Genomic DNA, 24,819 nt, shown 5'->3' with positions numbered 1-24,819 from the left:
CTGGTGAAAAGGGGCCAACTTTACAAAAAGCATGGATAGCACTTTATAGAACACACATGCGTTTATCGATCAGTGCTCGAGTAATGTGCTTGTGTACAGTTGCAGACCTAAATACTGTTAGGTTTAGATATGACCGCTCCCCCTGACCTGCTTTACCCCCAGTTGTAGCACCTTCAGGCAGCTGGGCGCTACATTTCATCTCCCCGGGCCGTGGGGAGTTCCAGTAGCTGAGACGGTAAATCTGCCGCATACCGCTGTGGCTTGTAACTTCTTCGGCCTAATCTTCGTGATGCGGTTTGTGCACATTCTCGCCACCCTGCTGGCTGCCCCTCCCTGCTGGTGGGAAATTGTGTTTTGCTGCTCGTTATTCAGTGCCTGCGCTCGTCACACGCCCATGTGGACGGATTTTATGCTTGACGGGGAAGTTAAATAAAAATATGTTGATTTTAAGGCACAGCTCATTATAGCCCACTGTAAGTAATTGTTGGTACGAATTCCGGCATGGGAACCTGAGGTTGCACGTGCCTGTTCTCTGTAGGTTCTCTGTGTGGAAGCATGAATCAAGATGGTGTCTTAACATCCATTAGAGAGATCAGTTCATCCACCTGTGCCGCTGCTCTCTCCTCCCCTGCCAAGACCTAAAGTCTATCTGTCTAGCATGGTGTTTACAATCCTACTCTCTCTCACCTTTGTGCGCACCTCTCTCACCTCTGTGCGCCCCTCTCTCACTCACCACTGTGCACCCCTCCCTTTCACTCACCACAGTGCGCCCCTCCCTTTCACTCACCACAGTGCGCCCCTCCCTTTCACTCCCCACAGTGTGCCCCTCCCTTTCACTCCCCACAGTGTGCCCCTCCCTTTCACTCACCACAGTGCGCCCCTCCCTTTCACTCACCACAGTGTGCCCCTCCCTTTCACTCACCACTGTGCGCCCCTCTCTTTCACTCACCACTGTGCGCCTCTCCCTTTCACTCACCACTGTGCGCCTCTCCCTTTCACTCACCACTGAGCGCCCCTCCCTTTCACTCACCACTGTGCGCCAACTCTCTCACACCCCTGTGCGCCCCAAAAAAAAGCACGTCTGGGATGGAAGGCCCAAACTAGAGGGCTTTGGAAACATTAACTATGCTGCTAAGAAGCTATTTTTGATGAGACGCTCCTTCTTGGTTTCTAATGGTATTGCCCACAGCAGCTGCACCTACACACGGCTCAACAGCTTAATAAAGTCTTTAAACTGTTGCTTCACCTTTAAATATTTTCAGATCCATTACTTAAGCAGTGCTTTGTGCAATTACAAATTTACTCTACTGTGAAATCATCACCCTTCTCACCATTATTGGGGCAAACTCATTAACTCCTCTGTTTTACTAGGTGATGTTTTTACTGCCTAAATGAACCCGCGCCCATCAAAACAAGCATGTACAATGCAATAGGTCTTGCATTTGAGAAAGTTTAAGCTATTAGTATTGTAAATGACAATGCCTTTTATTTATGGTTTAAAAACCAAAACCTAAATAAAAGGCATTGTCATTTACAATGCCAATAGCTCAAACTTGCGTGAATGCGAGACCTATTGCATTGCAAATGCTTGTTCTCTATGTATGCTGCTGCATGCAGCCTACATAGAGAAAATGGCCCGGCTGGGGCGCTTTCCGCTGCGCCTCACCAATCACAACGCTGCCATTGCAGCATTGTGATTGGCTTAGGGGAGCAGGAGGAGGGAGGCTGCCCATGCGCCAGGACTCCAGAGCGGCAGGAGCTGAGGCTGCGGCGCGGTCGCTGAGAAGGGTACGTTTTTTAATTATATATAGCTGTATGTGATGCCCAGATGTATGCTCGACGGAGACCGCTGGAGCAGTCCAGCAGAGATGGCAAACACGAGCCTACTTCACTCCCATGACCAAATGTTCGATCTGATAACTGCAATGCATACTCAACGCAGGTAGTGCCTCGATCTGATCTGAAACGGCGTCTGCATAACACGCTGTGCTTTCTTCGTCCAACAAGTGAACTTGTCAAGATAGCTAATGATGGGTAATGCCTATTTAATGTCGTGCGGGTGGCGAGCACAAACTGGAAATGAGAAATGCTTGTCAAACATAAACTGTCTAAGGCTGAAAGCAAATATTGAGCAATTAACCTTGAACAACTTAAATGTGTAAATAATGCATTGCAACACAAAAGAAAAACAGAATGGATGACTGGGGCCGTTGATATAAGTAATAGAACCTAACAGTGGAACCTTCTAGCTGCCAGCACCTAACCCAATATCACTCCAGTAGTATTGTCCCCGTTTATACTTGTAGGGGTCTGTGTGCACACTGAATAGCACCCACTGTCGCAGTGCTTGTTCCAATAGGAACCTAACAATTTCAAACATAAGCACAGGTGCACCACACCGCATCATTTAATCAAAAAGAATAAATATAAAGTTCTTTTCAAGACCAAAAACAATTCTTTGATTTTTTTCTTTTTATTCCAATTTCATTTTGTATAGATAAAAGGAAAGAGTCCAGTTCTAATGACTCCACACACAGTACAGCCAACGCGTTTCGTCCTAATATAGGACTTCTTCAGGGCATTCAACAGAGATGAGGTCAAGTGTTTCCTTGAACTGTAACTCCAAGGGAAATCTTGCACGGATTTCCCTTGGATTTACGTTCTCAGCGCGTCCTCTACTTGTTATTACCAAATGGGGGTTACTTTCTCTTTGCCTGATTGATTTGTGATCCAGATATTCCTGGATGCTGGTATGTCATTCTATCTGGATGTATTATAGTTTTTTACTTATGGAAACAGTTCTGCATCTCATCATGATATAAGCGGATGACGTTTGAAATCCTTCATTGTGGAACGAGTCGTGCAGTTGTCTTCTAGTCGTGGCCTCTGTATTGATGGCTCGTAGATTTTTGGATATAATTATACATCGTACTAAAAAGGAGAAATAACGAGCAGAGAACTCGATGCCTTTACAGTTCAAGGAAACACTTGACCTCATCTCTGTTGAATGCCCTGAAGAAGTCCTATATTAGGACGAAACGCGTTGGCTGTACTGTGTGTGGAGTCATTAGAACTGGACTCTTTCCTTTTATCTATACAAAATTAAATTGGAATAAAAAGAAAAAGAAAAAAAAAATCAAAGAATTGTTTGCTCTTGAAAAGAACTTTATATTTTTTCTTTTTGATTAAATTATGCAGTGTGGTGCACCAGTGCTTATGTTTGAGACTGGGGCCGTTGAGGTCATCCCTGGTTCTTAAAGGGCAGTTTGCCGGTGAATAATTGGAGTCAGATTTGCAAGCCGTGATTAATGTTATTGAAACATTTGTTTCATTCCCCAGCAATGCAAAGGAAAGGTTAACCCGAGGCACATTGGTCTGTGGTGCTTGTGCACTGTGAGAAGAGACGCAAGGTGTGACCAAAACACTGCACCGTGTGCTTTACAGATCCGACCATGAAAGAGCAACACGTTACAAGACTTAGGGATAGTATTTTCTGTTGCAAGTAGCTTCCTTTGATGTCTCACTCTAGTTGTAACAAAATCGTAAACAAATTCAAACAAGTAATAGGACCCCTGCCTGAAGCAGTGTGATATAAAGTTGTGTTACAGAGCGGCAGGAGCTGAGGCTGCGGCGCGGTCACAGTGAAAGGTATGTTTTTTTTTTTTTACTATATATCGATTACCTATCTAGAAAAAGCGAAAACAGAGCCAACACAATAACATCAGAGCGGTCTGTAACACTGGAGCAAAGGAGGCATCGTACATTACCCGACTTCGGGCTCGCTGGGGGCTAGTGCTTGGTTACCCCAGTCCGGGGTGTATTTCTCTGGCAAAGCGCCTCTTTCCTCAAGCAGGGGGTTGTGGGGGTGCCGTGGACAATACCTCCATACTGAACGGGCTATGCAGTGGAGAGGCTCGCCCTGACCAGCTGCTCTCTTCCCTGGGTTTGCGCCAGGAGGTGCTTCGATCAGCCAAGCGCTTCCATCTCAGGTGTGGGTGCAGGCTGCCTCAGCTCTCTGTGGGCTGACTTGTCTCTCCTCTGGTTAGAACTGGAAGGGTGGCATGTGGACAAATGCATACAAGCTGGAGGTGCCCTCTCTTTGGTTTAGCAATCCCCTCTCAGGGGTGTGTGCAGTAGGTGGGAATGGCTTTTGTGCAAGCTTGTCATGCACTGGACTGTGTGCGCCAGCAGGCAGTGAAGGTTACACTCGCTTCTTGTGCACGGGGAGTGTGCACCACCAGGCAGGGAAGGTTCTCTGTGCACCAGCTTCTTGCGATCGGGGAGTGTGCAGCAGCAGGTCCGGATGGCTCTTTGTGCACCAGCTTCTTGTGCACGGGGAATGTGCACAGCAGGTCGGGAGGGCTCTCTGCGTACTGTGCTGTGAGCACCAGCCGACAGGAGAGACCCGGGACTCTGATGTGAGGTAGCTGCCTGCTTGGCCAGCTCTCATCAGCCGCCTCTCTCTGCGAGCCGTGTGCATTTGCAGGGATACATTCAGCAAGGTGTCTCGTCTCTCCACAACCTGTTGGTGTGTTCGTGACAAACCACCCATCCTATTCCAGGTGTGCACAAATCCTATCACGCATCGAACTTTTATGGGAGAACTGGAAGTGCCAGTGCTGGAGAAATAAATCAGTAGCCCTCTTTTAAGGCTGTACCATTTCATGAAAGAACATGTGTGGAATATCAGGCAGTGCATGTATTAATATTAATCTAATCCCCCCCTAATAGGTCTACAATCTGCCATAAACTACCAACAGAAAGTCAAATGATGTCTGCTCACTGCCCCCATGAAATCCAAGGTGTTTTCTTGCAGTTAAATGAAAGAAGGCATTTGTTTATTGAATGGTTGTTTGTGTGTTGCTGATTGGATATAATGGATTGCTGCTTCCAAAGTGACAGAAAAGTTGTATAACTTTTGGTGATGGATTGAATGCATTGTAACAATGAGTGAACACATTTGCACTCGGAACTGGGCAATTTGTCAACCTTGCTAACGGATCATGATTGTTAATGTTAAATTAAGAGAAGGTCGTCCCAGATAAACGTATTTGTTTTTTTGTTGTGTGTAAGGATGAGACCTCCACAGGACTGTGCTGTTGTCGAGCTGGGTGGTCAGTTGTCCATTTCCGGCCTTTGCAGGTACCTTCCCCACGGCATCTCTTGCAGAGTCTCTCTAGCAATGATGCAGTATTGTGCCGCAGAGTGGGTGACATCATGTTCGAGCTGCCTGTTTAAGTTAGTTTGGTTATCAGACCTCAGAGTGGTTGACACCTTCCTGCTTTCTTAAATTTGCTTGAAAATGTACCACTGCCCACTCTTTTTTCAAAATTTTCTCTGGGGGAAGATACCCCCCGAACTCCCCGTAGGTGGTTTGTTTTACGCCGCACCGCATTCAAATGTCACCAGCCGCCACTGATGGGCAATAACATGGAGACTGTCCCCGGGAAAGAAATTAATATTTTATATTTATTTTTGCTCTAGGTACCCAATACTTGTAGTGCCTATCTCACTCACACCCTCTGGTGTTTCTGCCACATAAGTGGAAAATCTACTATTATACACAGACCGTGTCTGTTATTACAGGCTGTGAGAAGGGAAGCTCCTAAGTGTCAATGTGTTTCCCTACACTATTGTGCTGTAAAATACTGTTAATGGTAAAGCCAAAAGTACAAAACCAAAAAAGGTGTGATAGGCCGGCAGTGCCTCACGGAAGCAGCCCCAACGAGGTTTGTGTAGACAGGTACTCGCCTACTACCTCCTGTTATCATCATCGGCTACTGCCGCCCAAACAGAAACAGGAAAGAAAGGAAACAATAAGGAGTGCTGGAACCCTCTTACTAATCCTAATATCTAGTGTCTAAAAAACAATTTATATGGTGACGTGTCTAATAATATAGAGAAAAAGAGGAAATGTCGACCCAGCAGCGGGGGGACTGAGTCTGATCAGGACCCAAGTCACTCCAATTAAAACCGAGCAGCACTACACTAGCTGTGTGAAACTTTATTCTATGCTGTGTAGCTGCTCATTAAAACCAACATGTTTCGTTGCCCAATTAAATTTGGCGGCAACTTCTTCAGGGCTAGGGTCGACTGGTCTCTCTGCGTCGCTAGTACAGACCAGCGATTACTTTAACAGCACCATCATAGATGATGTCTGTCAGCATACCTGAACCTTTGGTATGTGTGGATATATGTGGTATCTTAAAAACCTGGACTGCTTGTTCAGAGGCTGCGTAACCGCGTTTCTCGTCAGCCTGCTCGTCAGGTAGTAGCTCATCCTCCATCGGATGAGCTACGGATGGAGGATGAGCTACTACCTGACGAGCAGGCTGACGAGAAACGCGGTTACGCAGCCTCTGAACAAGCAGTCCAGGTTTTTAAGATACCACATATATCCACACATACCAAAGGTTCAGGTATGCTGACAGACATCATCTATGATGGTGCTGTTAAAGTAATCGCTGGTCTGTACTAGCGACGCAGAGAGACCAGTCGACCCTAGCCCTGAAGAAGTTGCCGCCAAATTTAATTGGGCAACGAAACATGTTGGTTTTAATGAGCAGCTACACAGCATAGAATAAAGTTTCACACAGCTAGTGTAGTGCTGCTCGGTTTTAATTGGAGTGACTTGGGTCCTGATCAGACTCAGTCCCCCCGCTGCTGGGTCGACATTTCCTCTTTTTCTCTATATTATTAGACACATGTCACCATATAAATTGTTTTTTAGACACTAGATATTAGGATTAGTATGAGGGTTCCAGCACTCCTTATTGTTTCCTTTCTTTCCTGTTTCTGTTTGGGCGGCAGTAGCCGATGATGATAACAGGAGGTAGTAGGCGAGTACCTGTCTACACAAACCTCGTTGGGGCTGCTTCCGTGAGGCACTGCCGGCCTATCACACCTTTTTTGGTTTTGTACTTTTGGCTTTACCATTAACAGTATTTTACAGCACAATAGTGTAGGGAAACACATTGACACTTAGGAGCTTCCCTTCTCACAGCCTGTAATAACAGACACGGTCTGTGTATAATAGTAGATTTTCCACTTATGTGGCAGAAACACCAGAGGGTGTGAGTGAGATAGGCACTACAAGTATTGGGTACCTAGAGCAAAAATAAATTAAAAATATTAATTTCTTTCCCGGGGTAGGTCTCGTTTTGTTACATGATCCTGAGAGGGGGGCTACCTACCCTTTGACCCCCTAGGCTCCCCTTTTTTGAGAGAGACAATAACATGGAGACCCAGGAACACTGGGTCAAATTCTACATATTGCTCCATCTTCTGGAGAAAATAAAAAGACCAAAACTACAAACATTTACCAACTGCTTAGATAAGGTGGTAAATGTGTTTTTGTTTCCTCACGAGTGGGTGGTTGTCTGGGGGCGAGGAGTAGCTGGAGGACAGAGAACCTTTCACTTTAGCTGGGGGAGATTTTTCTGCTCCCACCCAACTAAAATATGAGGCAGGGGCCAGGTGCAGAAACTGCCTGCAGCCCCCCTATCCCCGGCTGCAGGACTGGAATTATCAGGTCCAAAGTTTGGGCCCGATGATTCTGGCACTAGAGACATTGGACAATTCTAGTTGCCTGGGGTCGTTTTCTCTGCCCCACCCCAAGGATACCACTCCAATCAACTCATACTGAGGGCCTATGTCATACTAAATCAAACGATACTTCATTGTTTGACATAGTATTCGGAATACCACTGGGGTCATCCATTTTCTACCTGCTTTCAAATGTCTATGTGAGCATTCTTGCAACATTCCTTGAGAAATATCTGGTGAGCCGAAATGTACGCTGATGATACTCAAATACACTTCCAGCTGGAAAAAAGGCCAATAAAATTGCATGACCCTTCTGATCACGGCCGCATCTTGCACTAAGTGAAAAAGAGCTTCCTCAGTTTGAATGTAGCAAAGACCGAGGTCACAGTGTCGGGGGGAACATTCCAATGTCATCCTCTTCGAATGACCCAACAGTCTTTGTACCTCACCATGCACCACTCAGGAACTTGAAGCCATATTTGTTTTAGAGATTTCCTTCATTCCCCAAATCAATTCAGCGGTCTAGAGCATCAATCTACCGCTCTCCTGCTTCCAGAAAAACCCACCCTCCACTGCCTTTTGGCGAGGTTCGCACTATAGAAATACCACATACAAGATCCCTGAAGGGTACAATAGATGAACCCTTGGATTGGTGCGTCTGTGGCTTGGCCTCAAAGGCTCTCTATGATGACTTCAGAATCCATTGTGGGCTTTGTGAGAGATGCCTCAGATGCATTTGTGTTGTCAGTGTTCAGTTTGATTGACGTAAATGTGTGCATGAAATAGTCACGTGTGAAGCATCTATTGGGCTGTGGGTGATTCATTATCAATCTGTATTAACAGGTTACTACGTCTAATGACCTAAGAAGTGTGACAGTGAAGAGGGGCGAGGCAATAATTCCCAAATGACTTACGAGTGACCTTCATTACACAAAAACCCACTTTTTGGCATCCCAATCCGGCGCCCATCTCGCCATCCCAGCGGCGGCTTCCGGTATTGCATTATTTTCTTTTTCTGCAGTGAATATGGCAATTTCTGCCTAGGAATGTTTACAGCCTGTATTGGAGAAGGCGGCCCCTCTTTACACCCTCTCCTGATAAAGAGGAGTTATCAAGTTGATAAATGTTAATATTTACTATTCAGATTTCATTTGAGGCAACAAGGAGGTTGCCTTTTTCACCCACATGACTTTAAGACAAGGGGTGAGGAATAGGAGGACTCAGTATAATGAAAATGGGCATAGATAACCGAAGCAATACACTGAACCCCACTCTTTCTCGTCCCAGCATGGGTTCCTTATATTTGATCAGGTATCTGCACGAGCAGAGATGGTTTAAGGATGGCCACACTTAAGTCTACACTTGTGGTGAAACACAGAACGCCAAGGGCCTGATTCACAGACTTAACTTAAGACAAAATCCTAAATTTACTATCATTTTCGTATTCACAGAAGGCACTTACTCATTTTGGTATTCACAGAAGACACTTCCTCACTTCGGTATTCACAGAAGTTAGGAGTCCTAACTTTAGGACTCCTAAATGCCTTCTGTGAATACCGAAAGCCTTAAAATTAGGATTTTTCTCAGTTTAGGAGTCCTAAAGTTAGGACTCCTAACTTTACTACTGCTAAACTGAGAAAAATCCTAATTGTAAGGTTTTCGGTATTCACAGAAGGTATTTAGGAGTCCTAAAGTTAGGAGTCCTAACTTTACTACTACTAAATTGAGAAAAATCCTAATTTTAAGACTTTCGGTATTCACAGAAGGCATTTAGGAGTCTTAAAGTTAGGACTCCTAACTTCTGTGAATACCGAAATGAGTAAGTGCCTTCTGTGAATACCGAAATGAGTAAGTGCCTTCTGTGAATACCAAAATGAGTAAGTGCCTTTTGTGAATACCAAAATGGTAGTAAGTTTAGGATTTTGTCTTAAGTTAGTTCTGTGAATCGGGCCCAAGTTTTTTAGTTTTGACAAGTTGCCAAGATTAAATTTTTATTATTACGATAGTAAAATCTCAGGTAGATCATGATTGTTGGATTACCAGTCTTTCACGGAGCTCCCACTTTCTGTAAATTTACACCCTGGAATAGTTTTCCTTTCCAAATACTTCCTCACGAGTAGTAGTTGAAGCTGACAATAGAAGCGCTCTTTTCACGCCTGTTACGAGTAATTACCCACTTGTTATCTTTGCAAATGGCCTCTGGTGAAACCTGGAGCAGACTCTGCCACCTGTAGGATTTTGACCAGATCAACATGTCGGTATCTCCCAGATCATCCACATTTGAATGAGTGGCAGAGAGTTCAGATGTCTGTGAGCATGTCCTGCACCTTCTTCCTGTCCTGCTGCCTCTGTGGAAGTGTCCATTCCTGCACCACTCTTGCAAAAGTCGCCCTCTATGAACTCTTTGTACTCTCGGTGAACGCCCAGAAGAGGCAGGATCAACAATATCTAAAAAATACCACCTCACACCCATCAGGAGAACGGACAAGCGCATAGTCTGGAATAGCAATAAATACATGAATAAATAATGAATACATACATAATCCATAAACTCATACCTGTCTCCTGCGCCAGAAACATTCATGATCTCCTGGCTCGGAATCGGCGCTGCTGGGTAGTGCGCGGCGTACAGGTCTCCACAGGGGTCCTGAGGAAGAATATTTAGTGGCCACAGATGAGTGATTTCCTCATTCTACTTCAGCAAATACAATGTGACGGCGCCCAAAGCGACTCAATTCAATCTTCATTTCATCCAGGAGCCATAATTTTAGCCATCTTTCTTATTTTGTCCCATCCGGTCTCTGGGTTTATAAAGCTAAAGCTAAGAGGGTCCAGCCCAGCACTGGTTGGAGGCATTGGGGGCTTTCATGCTTTTGTACTGCGGCTCTGCATGAGGAGGGTGTTTGGAAGCAAGGCTGGGCAGAGAGAGGAGCAGCCACATTACCTCCTTCACTGCCTGGGAAGGGATGGACTCTAAATGGGGATTGAGGCCCTGGATCAGCTTTAGGGAATATCGTCCTTTTAACTTGTTAAAGTACTTACTGCTTTCGCCAAAGCCTCAACACATTCAGGGGGCATAGTTACAAAGAAGTGGCAGAGCGCTGCAACAATACGGTGCAGACCTGCTTTTCCCCGTGCGCTGGCGCTAATTTCAGCTGCATAGCACCAACTACGCACCCTAGCACAATAGTGCAAGGGTGCCTGCGTGGTGAGTATGATTGTTTATGTGCAGGAAGGTGCCCCTTCCTGCACATAAACAACCTTAAATCAATGGCGAGTTGTAACTACTATGTGTGCTGCATTCTGCAGCACACATAGAAGTTGCAACTCATCATTTTTAAAATGATTGTTTATATGCAGGAAGGTGTCCCTTGCTGCACATAAACAATAATTCATGGCGTTTTGCTGTTTCTATGTCTGCTACAGGGTCAAGACTGATTTGCATATGGTCATGTCTGAACTGGGGTGGCGTGGTGAGCAAAATAACGATGGATTAAACCCAGATCTGTGACTGGGGGTGAATGTTTTGCCAATGTACAACATTCCGTCCATCATCTTGTGTGTTTTGCTGTTCGCCCTATGTGGGAAAAGTATGCCCAGACGTGGGTCCCGTGCTCACTACGCCACTGGAGTCAAGCTATCCTGGCTGAAGAGGGGTGAAACCCCGAGACCGGTCCTAGGATGCTCGATTCCGGTCCAGGGAAGACATGGCTTGGCAGTTCGGGCTGGACTGTTCCCATGAGGCACAGGGTCAAGACTGATTTGCATATGGCCATGTCTGAACTGGGGTGGCGTGGTGAGCAAAATAACGATGGATTAAACCCAGATCTTTGACTGGGGGTGAATTTTTTGCCAATGTGCAACATTCCGTCCATCATCTTGTGTGTTTTGCAAAATGCAGCACACATAAAAACAGTAAAAACAAGGAGAAAAAAAGCATTTCTCCTCGTTTCACCTTTCTTAAGATTATTTTTTTTGTCTTAATTTTGGCCCTGCCTCCTAATTACGCCACCCTTGTAAATAGGGGGAAGCGTCAAAATCAATGGTTGTTGCGGCGCAACGTCCACCACAACACCCATTGCCCACCCCTTTCTAAGTATAACGTGAAAGGGTGCCTTATTTACAAGGCAGCGTTCAGCCATGTTAAGTGGCTTAGCACTGCCTTGTACATAAGACGAAGCCCGTATCGCCACAGGAACGTCGTAAAAAGTGACGTTCCCATGGTGATAGGGGCTTGTAAATATGCCCTCTCCAGAGCCCATGACAGTGGCAACCAAAGCCAGTAAGTGAATGAAGAGGGTGTGCATCACCCTAGAGCCAGCCTCCTTAATGCTTCCCAAAACCAACGGTCCTCAAACGACCAGGCCTGGCTGAGGTGAAATCAATTGGTGCTTAATTTGTGCTAGTCTGTTTAGAGACAGGGGCTTGTATTTCATCACTAGACTTTGACCGAGAAGAGTGAAAAGGAAGCGCGGAGAGTGAGAAAGATAGGAAAACAGTGACAGAGAGGAGGCATGGATGAAAAAGAAACTGCAGGGGCGTGTCTCAGGGGCAGGAAGTGTGTTGTGACTGAAAGAAAGAGGTATGAGGGGGGCTCACGATGAGGCAGCCTTGGGATTGGATACCCTGGAATATGACAGCACCAGTGGCTGGCTCTTAAGAGACCTTTTGGGCTCTGCACTTATGATTTTTAGGTCTCGCCTGAGCCAGCGCTTTAGCGCTGCTCTCGCGAGAGCTTTTGTAAATGGGGGATCTGGAAGTGCAAATGAGTGCTTTCAGGCCGCTTTGATGTTTGATCGCGATCACTTTCACTTTTGCGGCCGCTTGTTTTGTCTTCCTTACTTATTTTCCTTCCTCCAAGCCTTTACCCAGGTCTTGCTTACTTTCCACCCTCATTCCCTCTATCTCACCTGCATTTTATTTACTTCCTCTATGTCTCTGAGTCTGACTCTGACTCTGCCTCTATGTCTCTGACTCCTTCCTCACCCATGAATGTCTCTCTTCTTTACGTTATCTCCTTCTCCATGGCTCTTTCACTCTTTTGCTTCCTTTCCTCCCTCATGACTCTATCCCTCCCTTGCTTCCCTTCCTCCCTCCATGAATGCCTCTCCTTTACTTTCTTTCCTTCTTCTATGCCTCTATCCAGTCCTATCATGTCCTAATCTGCTGCCCAGTAACGTCCTGCCTACGCTTCCCTTACCCCTGCCCTTTCCAGCAGCCCGGGTTCTGCTCCCGGGGGGGGGGGTGGCCTCCACTAAGGCCCCCGGTCCAGCCACAATCCCCTCCCTTTGGGGTGAGGGGGCCAAACCAAGGGGCAAAGCACTTATATTCATTCTGCCTGTCTTCGCCATCCCGGCGTCACCTCCTGCCAGAGTGGGTCAGGCTGTTGCCTGTCCCCTGCCCTTATTTGCAGTGATATTGCAAGCACCCATTACTCTACTCCTCTGCATCTTCTCTAAAATAGACGCACTGAGTATTATTATTATTTCAGGGAAACTTATATTACACATTGCTTTCCTTGATGCAGCTACAGACGTTAGGTCAGGATGGGCTTTAGAGTCAGAAGTGCCTGGTGCGACAATTTTTTTTCTCGCTTTCTTCAAGGATGTTGTTGTTATTGTCATGTCCCATGTGCCGATAACTCCTTCAGTGCTATTTGTAGATATTTCTAAAATTGTGAACTTTGATTCAGCTGTATTTCTATATATTGACCCATCCTCTGCAAACCAGTGACCTTTAGAACTAGCGATTAGAGCGGGGAATTTGATGCAGGGTCGTTCATAGAACTCAAAGATAACACTTAGAAATATAGTGCATATATTATTTAACGAAAAGTTAAGCAAGTGAAGGCATACAGTAAACACCCCCTAGGCTCGCAGAAGTGCCGATCACAAAAACAGGAAAGACTGCACTGTACGCAGCACAAGGCACACAGGCTGCACCCTTTGCTTGTCCTGTAATGTTGCCCCGTCTCTGCGTGGGCGCTGCGTCCAATGGGTACACGGGTCTGAAGAATTCATTCAAATGAGAAGGAGCCATTTACGTAGTTGGTGGTTCTAAAAATGTGGCATCGATCGAGTCTTCTTAGGCAAATGCGGCACACCCCTGCTCTAGGTCAGACCTCTGTGTTCTTGTCCAGCTGAATCGGGTCTTTAAACAAACACGCTGCGTGATAACCTCACCACACGGCTGCTTTGATGCACTCGAGGGAGAGGAGTCAAATTCAACCACTCATCTAACCAATCAGAACACCCAGTCACTAATCCACCCGCTCATCTATCTACACATGCACCTACCAATCTCTCATTCATCCACCCATCTGCCCACTCGACCATTCCTCCACCCGCTCTTCCAGCCACCCACTCATCTATCAAAGCAGGCGCCCGCTGATCTCGTCATCCATCTACTCCCTTGTCCCTCCCTCTAGCCGCCCACCTACTCATCCACCCACTCATCCATCGTCTCATCCTTCCCACCACTCATCCATCCACTTATTCTTCCTGCCACTCATCTATCAAAGCATGCACCCGCCGTTCATCCATCCATTCATTCATCATCTCACGTGTCCATCCCTCCGCCCGCCCATGTTGCGTGCCTGTGGGAAGAGTCCAAGAACGCGCATGTTCCCCGTTCCTCGTGCGCAGCTCCCCCTCTGTTTTTGCTCTTCACGCGCGTTGGGTGGCTCCAGGCCCTCTCACTAATTTGCTGTTTGGGCTGAGAGCGCCAGGAGTAATGAGGGGGCGTGAGAGGCAGCGGCGGCATGGCCCCTTCATTACTGGGAGTCCCTTGTGTACTACAGCAGTGCCCTGGGGGCACGCACGTAGACCCCCACCCAGCACTGTGTGCAAGACGGCCCCTGGTGTGAGCAGCATCTAGGCACAGTCCTAAAACTCCGAGCCTCAGAATGGAAAGTGTTGGGGCAGGACATTCAGAACTGCTCGAAGTTCACACATGTGATAGATATGGCAAGTGGACAGGTATGTGGGCAGCATGGGTGAAGTAATCACAGAGATGTCAAACTGTGGGAGATCATGTGCTTTATCTGCCTATAAATACAGTTCTCATATTTCCATGGAATTAGCCATTTATTAGAGTTTTTTTGCTCAACAACATGTCCGAGACGTTTCGCACAGACCATCAGTATGTCTTTAAGATTGTGTGAATGCACGTTCTGTAACTTTTGAAAGTTTACTGTGCATACGGAAACATCCCTGAGCTCCCTGACCTCGGCAGGGTGGTGGATTTCCCCTCCTGGACAGTGGCGTTACTGTGTGGCCTTCTGGCACGCATCTGTAGAATGGCTGGACCCCCAATGTACAGGGTTTGAAGATGACCACTGTGTCTGTAGACATCGACTGTATTAAATACCCCTCTCAATAGCCCTCCGTGTAACTCTAGATTGGGTCTGGCTGTTGGGGGCCATTGGTGAACCCCTCTCACCAACAGCTTCGGAAGCATAAACAAGCATTTGTGCAATAGGTTTCGCATTTGCGAGAGTTTAAGCTACTAGCATTGCAAGTAACAATGCCTTTTATTTGTTTTAAAAACCAAAACATAAATAAAAGACATTGTAATTTACAATGCGAATAGCTCAAACTCCTGTAAATGTGAGACCTATTGCATTGCAAATGCTTGTTACAATTGAAGCAGGGAACTTAACGGGCAGATTAGCTTCAAAGAGAATGTTATTGTCGAACTTGAGAGAAGGGCGGAATATCTGGGGTACGAGCAAAGTCCATCTTTAATACGTGTGCCAGAGTAAAGGAAAAACTGCATGACAGATGGACGCGTACAGAAACTTGGGCAGTTTCTTATAAAACGTTGCTCTAAACCTTACGGCAAAGTAAAAGGCGGCCCTTAGTCGTGGCGGGAAGCGTGTACTGCAGTTTCTCATTGCGGAGGTCACGCCTCGAGTGTCCCGTCTCCCCCACGAGTGGGTAGGCCCTTTGTCAATTGGGTGCCAAGTGTTTTAGGAAGTGGTAGGTGAGGGGATTAGGAGATCAATTAAAAAACATTTCAGTGACCGGTTTTTAAACAGTGCAGAAAGCACATTTAGGGAGCAACAGTACTAAGAGGCGCACAAAGATGTAGCCTTTCTTGAACAATTCAGGCGACAATTACTTTTCAAATGTAGCCCACAAGCGTGGTAGAGTGTAAGCGGCAATTTGTTTTTATATTTCAAAGTATAACGGTCCTTGCATATTTTTCACACTATCAAACACAAACAGTTGATTTCTTTTTTTCATCACCAAATCATGTTCAAGATAGTTGTTCAATCAATCAATCTATTTGTAAAGCGCGCTACTCACCCGGAGGGTCTCAAGGCGCTAGGGGAAGGGGGGTCCGCTACTGTTCGAACAGCCAGGTCTTGAGATGCTTCCTGAAGGAGAGGTGGTCTTGGGTAAGACGGAGGTGAATGGGGAGGGAGTTCCATGTCTTGGCTGCCAGGTAGGAGAAGGATCTTCCTCCCATGGTGGCTCTTCGAATGCGTGGAACGGCGGCGAGGGCGTGGCTGGACGATCGTAGCTGGCGGGTGGGAGTGTAGAAGGTCAGGCGGTTGTTGAGGTACCTGGGGCCCAGGTCTTGGAGGGCTTTGTGTGCGTGGGTGAGGAGTCGGAACGTGATTCTCTTGCTGACGGGGAGCCAGTGCAGGTCTTTCAGGTGTCCGGAGATGCGACTGTGACGGGGGAGGTCCAGGATGAGTCGTGCGGAGGCGTTCTGGATGCGTTGGAGTCTTTTCTGTAGTTTGGCTGCGGTTCCGGTGTAGAGGGTGTTACCGTAGTCCAAACGGCTGGTGAAGAGTGCCTGGGTGACCGTCTTCCTGGTTTTGGTGGAGATCCATTGGAAGATCTTTCGGAGCATGCGTAGGATGTTGAAGCATGATGATGAGACGGCGTTGACTTGTCTGGTCATCGAGAGGGAGGAGTCCAAGATGAAGCCCAGGTTGCGTACATGGTCCGTTGGTTTGGGTGCGCTGCCCAGGGCGGGGGGCCACCAGGAGTCGTCCCAAGTAGAGGCAGATGGTCCAAGGATGAGGACTTCTGTCTTGTCTGAGTTCAGTTTCAGGCGGCTGTTCATCATCCACTCGGCTACGTCTTTCATCCCTTCGTGAAGGTTGGTTCTGGCGGTGGCTGGGTTGTTGGTGAGGGAGAGGATCAGCTGGGTGTCGTCGGCGTAGGAGATGATGTTGAGGTTGTGTTGGCGTGCGATGGCTGCGAGGGGGCTCATGTAGACATTGAAGAGGGTGGGGCTGAGTGATGATCCTTGTGGTACGCCACAGATGACTTCGGTGGCATCGGATCTGAACGGGGGGAGGCGGACTCTCTGGGTTCTTCCGGCGAGGAATGAGATGATCCACTCTAGGGCCTTCTCTTGGATTCCGGTGTTGCTGAGGCGCTGCACTAGGGTGCGGTGGCAGACAGTGTTGAACGCTGTGGAGAGGTCTAGGAGGATGAGGGCCGCTGTTTCCCCGTTGTCGAGCAGGGCTCGGATGTCGTCAGTGGCTGCGATGAGGGCTGTCTCGGTGCTGTGGTTGGCTCGGAAGCCGGATTGCGAGTGGTCGAGGGATCCGTTCGTCTCGAGGAAGGCGGCAAGCTGTCTGTTGACGGTCTTCTCGATGACTTTGGCAGGAAACGGGAGGAGCGAGATGGGGCGGTAGTTCAGGAGGTCGGTGGGGTCTGCTGAAGTTTTCTTCAGGAGGGCGCTGAGTTCGGCATGCTTCCAGCTCTCCGGGAAGGTGGCGGTGTTGAAGGAGCAGTTGATGATGTCCCGGAGTTGGGGTGCGATGCCGGAGTCGGCCTTGTTGAAGACGTGGTGGGGGCATGGGTCGGTTGGTGATCCGGAGGTGATGGTGTTCATCGTGTGGATGGTGTCTTCGCTGCTGACCGGGGTCCAGGCGCGGAGGGTGGTGGTGGGGGGCATCGGTTCGGTGGTTGGGTGCGTGGTCTGTGCGCCGAAGCTGTTGTGTATGTCGGCTATCTTGCGGTGAAAGAACGAGGCGAGGGAGCCGCAGAGGTCTTGTGAGGGAGTGATGTCATTGTTTCCGGCGCTGGGGTTGGAGAGCTCTTTGACGATGCTGAAGAGTTCCTTGCTGTTGTGTGCATTGTTGTCTAGTCGTTCCTTGAATGCTGTCCTCTTTTTGGTGTGGATCAGCTGGTGGTGTTTGCGGGAGGCGTGCTTGAGGGCGTTCATGTTGTCTGTAGTAGGGTTTTTCGCCAGGCTTTCTCGAGGGTGCGGCAGTTCTTCTTGGAGTTCTTGAGGTCGTCGTTGAACCAGGGGGCTGTCTTGCTTTTGGGCCTGTTGGGATGGTTTTTCAGAGGTGCGAGGTCGTTAGCGCAGTTGGTGATCCACTGTATGAGGTTGTTGGCTGCTTGGTTGGGGTCCGTTGAGTTGGCGGGAGGGTTCTGGCTCAGTGCTGTGCAGAGCTGATCGGTGGTGACCTTGCTCCAGCTCCTGCGGGGAACCTGTTGCTGGTGGTGGTGAGTTGTGGTTCTTCTGAAGCTGAAGTGGACGCAGCTGTGGTCTGTCCAGTGGAGTCTGGTGGAGTGGCTGAAGGAGATGTGCTTGCTGGAGGAGAAGACTGGGTCAAGCGTGTGTCCGGCGTAATGGATGGGGGTGTTCACCAGTTGCTTGAGTCCGAGGTTGGCGAGGTTGTCCAGCAGGGTGGCGGTGTTGTTATCTCTGTTGTTCTCCAGGTGGAAGTTGAGGTCCCCTAGGAGGATGTAGTCAGCGGAGGGGAGGGCATGTGGGCTGATGAAGTCTGCGATGTCTTCGCTGAATTGTGTGCGGGGTCCTGGGGGTCTGTAGATGAGGGTGCCTCTGAGTGTGGTCTTGGTGTGGTAAATATTTTAATTACCTGTACTATTTTTGATGCGGTAAAATACAATAAGAATAACTCAGTAAAATAAGAGGCAGAATCCGTGGTATTAGAGGTTCTGAAAGGCTTTATTCCTTACAAAGGAATTATGGTTCGAACCAGGCAATCAAATTCCATCACCACGAAGGTTCAGGAAGGATAGGCAATACATTATTGACAGGTAAAGATATTTATATGAAAAGCATTACATTAGGACAGATGCAGGAGGCGTAACAGCTGATAATACAGATAAGAATACACATACGTAATGAAAAGAGGCGTAATAGTAGGTGTATACTAGAAACGTCATTAAACATGATGTCACAAGTGGGTGGATCCATAAGAGAATCCTGCAGTGTCAGCAGAAATACTTGGCAGAGATGCGCGCGCAGCCGTATGACGTGTAATTGACGTGTAACTAGAGGGTGAAAGGAACGTGACATTTAGCCCTACGTGAGGAGACAGAAGTCTGGGAGGTCAGGTCAACCTAATCCCAAATCATATCTAATATCTTGTGTTTAAGGAACTGTATTATCCAAAAGGAAAGGTCTCTCGGGCAAAATCTATTCTATACTGACTGTTAGTGCGTGTACAAGCGTCTATGTGTCTACATGAGATGCGAGGGGGCATGAATCTTCCATGGTAACAGGGGCTATGAATTACTTGCATGGAGACAGTAAGGCCGGGCCCTTTGCTCTGTAGCTGGAAGGATGTTTACCTAAACTACTAGACAGGAATGCATTGGATGAGGAGCGGAACAGATAACTTGAAGGTGAAATACAGTTTTTGGCAGGCAACAGGCCGAGTCAGGCACCGTTAGCCGCGCAGGGAGTAGGACAAAGTTCATGGATACAGATGCAGACTCAGGCTGGAGCTTTCAGAAGCAGAAGGCAGGAAAAGACTTGATGACAGGATTCAGGGCCTACTCGCCTGAACTGTAAAACGTGAAAAGTGTACCATATAAAGTCGGTGGCCAATCATACTTAGGAACGGAATATCCGACCCATTCATGGCGGATCTGGAAGAGGACATGTTGACGTTGGACGCACATGTATTTGCGTCTTCATAGCTGGAACTGGAGGGAACATACATGTACTTGTAGCATGTACATGGAGCCGTTGGGGTCTAAGATAGGGGACACAACTGATCATAAAATTCATATTTCCTCATTCCCTCCTTGTCCCCTACGGACCCTTCATGAAATATCGATCTTCAGCAATCCATCAATCTGTTCATATAACATCATCTGTTCTTCTTTCTTCTTCCGGGATTTTGAATGAAAACTTGAACGTGGAATACACGATGTGGCACACAGGCCGCAAATCGCCGGTCCACATTGTAGACACAGGCAGCAACTGAATACTATGAGAAGGCCAATACCTAGGAAGGATAGGACTTTCCATCCCCAGGCTGACAACACGCTCCAGAACCAACCGGACCATGTCCAGGTGCCTGGATTCTGGTGTATCTGGCTTGCAATCTTATGAAGACGAGTTATGGCTTTGTATACGGATGGTGCATTTTCTGGAATGAAAACACAGCAACTTGATCCGATGACTCTACAGGCTCCGCCCCTATCGGCCAGGATGACGTCAAGGACAAGACGATTTTGGAGAACAACAATCCGCATCGCAGACTGCTCCTCTGTTAAGTTGCCAAGGGCAGAGGTAGTTTCATTCACTACTGCTTCAAGGGTTCTGGTTAATCTGCGTATCAGCTTACTATTAGTGACAACACCTATGTAGGGAAAGAAACCTTTATTGAAATCTGTGTATTTTTCCCATGCCGTTTCAGTGTAGTCGACAATCGGGATATCCCTTTGGGGTCTATTGTGTACTAGATGGGTATTTCTATGATAATCAGGAGGGGCTAGGAAAACAGGTGGCAGAAGGAATGCAATGTAACAGGTACCATCCCAGTCTAGAGGTAAACGTATATATGCGGTATGACCACATATGAAGTAGGAATGACAGGAAGCTCTGAATGTAGACTTGCCCTGATCACCGAATTCGATCACAGTAGTACATTTACTATGACCCATGTGTATTGAACCATTCTTTCTTACACATAATTCACCTTTAACTGGAAATACTGACATAGCAGGCAAGACTAGTGTAGCTTCGGATTCAACATTCAGAATCATGAGATTAATGGTAAAGTTACCTAATCCATATACTTCATTTTCTAGATCAGTTCCTGTCCTTTTGGGAAGTCCCTCCTTGTTAGGGTAGCAGACTTTAAGCAAAACTAAGTTCAGGTTTCCCCATACCCAGTTGTCCTGATAAACTACGGCATTTGAATCTAAAGGATTAATCAAACTAAACCATGCTCCACAGGAGCCATTGTGGGTGAACGGGTACGGAAAGAGGGGCAAAACTCCCTTGTATTTCTGGTAGGGAGGGAGTTGGCCTCATATCCAACAGTTTGTAGCGTTGCTGGACTGATGGGAATGATGTAACATACTAATGAATGTGTTGTTGCGCAGCGCAAATCTGTAGGACAATTCATGCGGAGGTAATTCACTAAAAGAGTGTTCAGCAGTAACATTGGAAGCACGCTTGGAAATAGGATAGTATATGTGTAACAGTATACTTGCAGAAATAATCAGAAGACATAGAAAAGACATAATCAATAATGTCACTACACAGTGACTACGAAGTGATTTACAGTATGCATGTTTCTTGAGCTGTTTCTGTCTATTTCTTTCTCTATTTCGGTCTAGAGGATACATGTCAGAGACTAATTCGACCGATTCACCTTGGAGAGGACTTAAACAATCAAATTGTCTGGCTTGCTAGACCTTAGTTTCAGTTTATAATTTTCGCTCTTTGTCTTTTCAACCAGGGGGAGTTTCGAATCAGTCTGTGAGGGAATGCAGGGCTGGGAGTCCAAATCTGACGGTAGTCCATGAAATTTTTTTATATGGCTCGAGTGTAACCACCCTTTACGTCCCTCAATCTTCACGGCTGTCCTTGTGGTCAGTAAGACGAGTTTAGGTGACTGCCAGCGAGGCTCCAGCGGGCTCCTCCTGTCGAAGTTCCTCACAAGCACGAGGTCCCCTGGAACCACGTCATGGGGCTTTACTTCAGTGTTATCGGGAAAAGCTGCAGCTACCTGTGAACGACAAGATTGTAGTGCAGACATCAAGGAAGCCAGGTAATCTGTCAGCATATTACAATCGACATCAGTGATTTTACGAGGTATAGGCGTCCCCCACATATTTGGTGGTCTACCGAAGATCACCTCATACGGGGATAGCCCTGTTCGAGAATGTGCTACCATTCTCATGTAAAAGAGCGCAACTGGTAAGGCTACTATCCAATCGACACCTTTTTCTCTACATACTTTGGACAGTCTAATTTTCAGAGTTTGATTATGGCGTTCCACGAGACCTGCTGCCTCGGGATGCCGGACACAGTGGAATTTCCATTGATAGCCTAATAAGAGAGAAATGTGTTTCATTAGCTCGGATGAGAACGGCTGACCGTTATCTGAGTACACGATACGGGGCAAACCATACCGTGGGAAGAATTCACGAACTAACTGTTTGGCAGTGGTCGGGGCAGTGTAATCTGAGACGGGATATGCTTCTGTCCAACGGGAAAGAGCGCATACAACTACGAGGACATATTTGAATCCTCGACAACGTTCCATCTGGATATAATCCATCTGGAGGGCTTCAAAAGGGTGATCGGGAGGTTGAAATCCACCTTGCTCTACAGGAATGCTTTTACCTGGGTTGAACTGACAACAAATCATGCAAGTACGCACTTTCTGTTTGGCTGCTGCTCGTAAGTGTTTATTAAACCAAATGTTTTGAATACTGTCTAACATGGCTTTCTCTCCTAAATGTGCTGGACTATGTATTGTGTTAATGATAACTTGAACCATTGAATCGGGGAGAAACCATGTAGAATTTCCCTTCGTCATCCATCCCTGATCTGTTTGGATCCCTCCTAGTTCAGTCCATTTCTTGATTTCCTCTGGTGTAGCATGTGTCTGAATGTCAATTACATCAAGGGCGGGATCCTTAACTGTCATGCAGTGTGTCGATGTCGGCACTATTGTCTTTGTCAAGTCCGTTGCATGAGGCCGATTCTGAACTGTCTGCTTGGCTGTTCGGTCTGCTAAGTCGTTACCCTGGGAAATAATATCGGTGACTTTTGTATGGGCCTTACACTTCATGATAGATATCGCAGTAGGCAGATGTATTGCATCTAATAGAGCTTGAATGAGGGGACCGTGTTGAATGTTGGCACCATGAGAAGTTAAATAACCTCTTTCTTGCCAAAGAACTCCGAAGTCGTGTACAACTCCGAATGCATAACGTGAATCTGTGTATATGTTAACTTTCTTATGTTTGGCTTGAATACAGGCTTGTGTCAGAGCGATGAGCTCTGCTGCTTGAGCTGACAAGGTATCAATACAATTTGTTTCAATGACTTCAGTGTCTGTTGCGACTGCATAAGCGGCCACTAACTCTCCTGTACTTGTTCTCATGAATGAACCATCTACATAAAGTGTCAAGTCTGGATCTGGTAATGGAATGTCTGTCAAGTCTTGTCTGGGTTTCGTTTTGATAGTAATGACTTCAATACAATCATGTGCCAATGGGTCTGTTCCATTTAATGGCAAAAGTGTGGCAGGATTTAATGTACTACAGCGTCTGATTTCTATGTGTGGCTGGAACAATGTTAATTCGTAACCTGTCAGTCGTGCTATGGTCAAATGCTGAGTCTGAGTTCGGTTTAAAAGAACTTCCACGGAGTGTGGAACTTGCACTGTCAATTGATGTCCTAATACTATGGAATCGCTTTGTCTGATCGCTAATGCTGTCGCTGCAACTGATTTCAGGCACGCAGGAAGAGCCTGAGCTACGGGATCTAACGTGCTAGAAAAGTAAGCACATGGTTTGTGTGATCCTGCTTGTTCCTGAGTGAGTACTGACAAGGCAGTACCTTCACGTTCTGTAACGAAAAGTGTAAAAGGCTTACTATAACATGGTGTCGCTAAAACAGGTGCTTGACATAAGGCTTTCTTTAAGTCTTCAAAAGCTTGTGTATGTTCTTGGGTCCAAGGGAGGACAGTCGATGTCGCTGCCTCCTGGGTTGTCAACTGAATGAGTGATTTTGCTAGAAATGCGTATTGGGGAATCCACTGTCTACAGTATGAAGTGAGGCCTATGAAGGCCCGTACCTCCTTTTGTGTCTTGGGTGCATGTTTACAATTAACTGGATGCGGTCAGGTGTGAGCTGTCTCCCCCCCTTGGACAGCAAGTGCCCAAGGTACACAACTTGCTGAACACAGAATTGCAGCTTCGAAGGGGACACCTTGTGCCCCTTGTCGGCCAGAAACTGTAAAACCGTCAGTGATGCTTTTTCACATTCAGGCTCGCTTCGGGCGGTGATCAGCAGATCATCGACATACTGGAGCAGGGCAGTGTTAACAGGCATGTGGATACTGTCAAGTTGTCTTTACAGTGCTTGGCTGTAGATGCTGGGGCTTTCTGTGAATCCCTGAGGTGCGCGCGCGAATTTAAAGCTTCGTCCATTTAAACTAAATCCGAACAAATATTGGCTTTCCGGATCGATTGGGACGCTAAAGAAGGCGTTCTTGAGGTCAATTACAGTAAAGAACGTTGCTTCTGAATCAATGGCTGTCAGTAATGAAGAGATATCTGGGACCACAGGATATTGTGGTACAATGCATTTATTTAATTTGCGGAGATCAATAACTAATCGATAAACTGGAGGTGCCTTTGGATCAGTTCGTTTAAGAATTGGAATGATCGGGGAATTACATACATTGGAGTCGGTTTCCACAACCACTCCTTGTGCAATGAGCTCGTCAATGATTTGCAGCAAAGCCACAACAGCATCTGGGGGTAACTTGTATTGTCGTATTCGTGGTAATACCACTCCTGTTTTAAGTGTGACTCGATATGGTGTAATGTGCATACAACCTACATCAGTGGGGCCTTGTGCCCATAAATGTGCAGGTAGATTCTGTAACCGGTGATCCATGTCTCTAAATACATAGTGACCTTTAAAGTCACGCAAGAATAGTCGTACTCCTTCCGGAGAACAACATATTACAGCTCCTAGAGCTTTCAGTGTCTTTATACCTAACAAGTTTTCTGGACATGATTTTGTAAGCAATAAATCTGTAGTCCGTGTCAATGGACCGACTGCTAGTGGAAGAGGTTGCGATACTTCGTTAATAATAGGCTTTCCTGAAAATCCAAGGGAAATATTCTGTGAGCCTGAGAGGGGTGCCCCTGGAACCTCGTCGTGACTTATTGTTGTTCTGCTTGCCCCTGTATCAATTAAAAACTTTCTGTCTTTCCCTAATACTTGACTATGTACGTAAGGACCTTCCTGATCTACAGGAACCTCAATAAGGGGTAAGCCAACTTCCCT

At 46.8% G+C, this 24,819-nt stretch overlaps 1 protein-coding gene across 3 annotated transcripts in view; it reads right to left on the bottom strand.

Annotated features, from left to right (window-relative positions):
- The window catches only part of LOC146854144 (uncharacterized), a 198,969-nt gene that overhangs the window by 7,330 nt on the left and 166,820 nt on the right, over nucleotides 1–24,819 (bottom strand). For 2 of the 3 annotated variants that reach the window (XM_085651917.1, XM_085651919.1), the window contains one exon: nucleotides 10,104–10,192. In XM_085651917.1, coding sequence (XP_085508043.1) covers nucleotides 10,104–10,192 — 89 coding nt within the window. Of the gene's footprint in view, nucleotides 1–9,875; nucleotides 9,994–10,103; nucleotides 10,193–24,819 lie in introns of those variants that run through there. The other variant, XM_085651918.1, reaches the window with a different exon arrangement.

The sequence above is a fragment of the Triturus cristatus genome, chromosome 4_1 (assembly GCF_964204655.1).
Source record: "Triturus cristatus chromosome 4_1, aTriCri1.1, whole genome shotgun sequence".
Classification (NCBI taxonomy): domain Eukaryota; kingdom Metazoa; phylum Chordata; class Amphibia; order Caudata; family Salamandridae; genus Triturus; species Triturus cristatus.
Note: the sequence above shows the minus strand (reverse complement) of the source record. Positions and strands in the feature narration are given on the sequence as shown.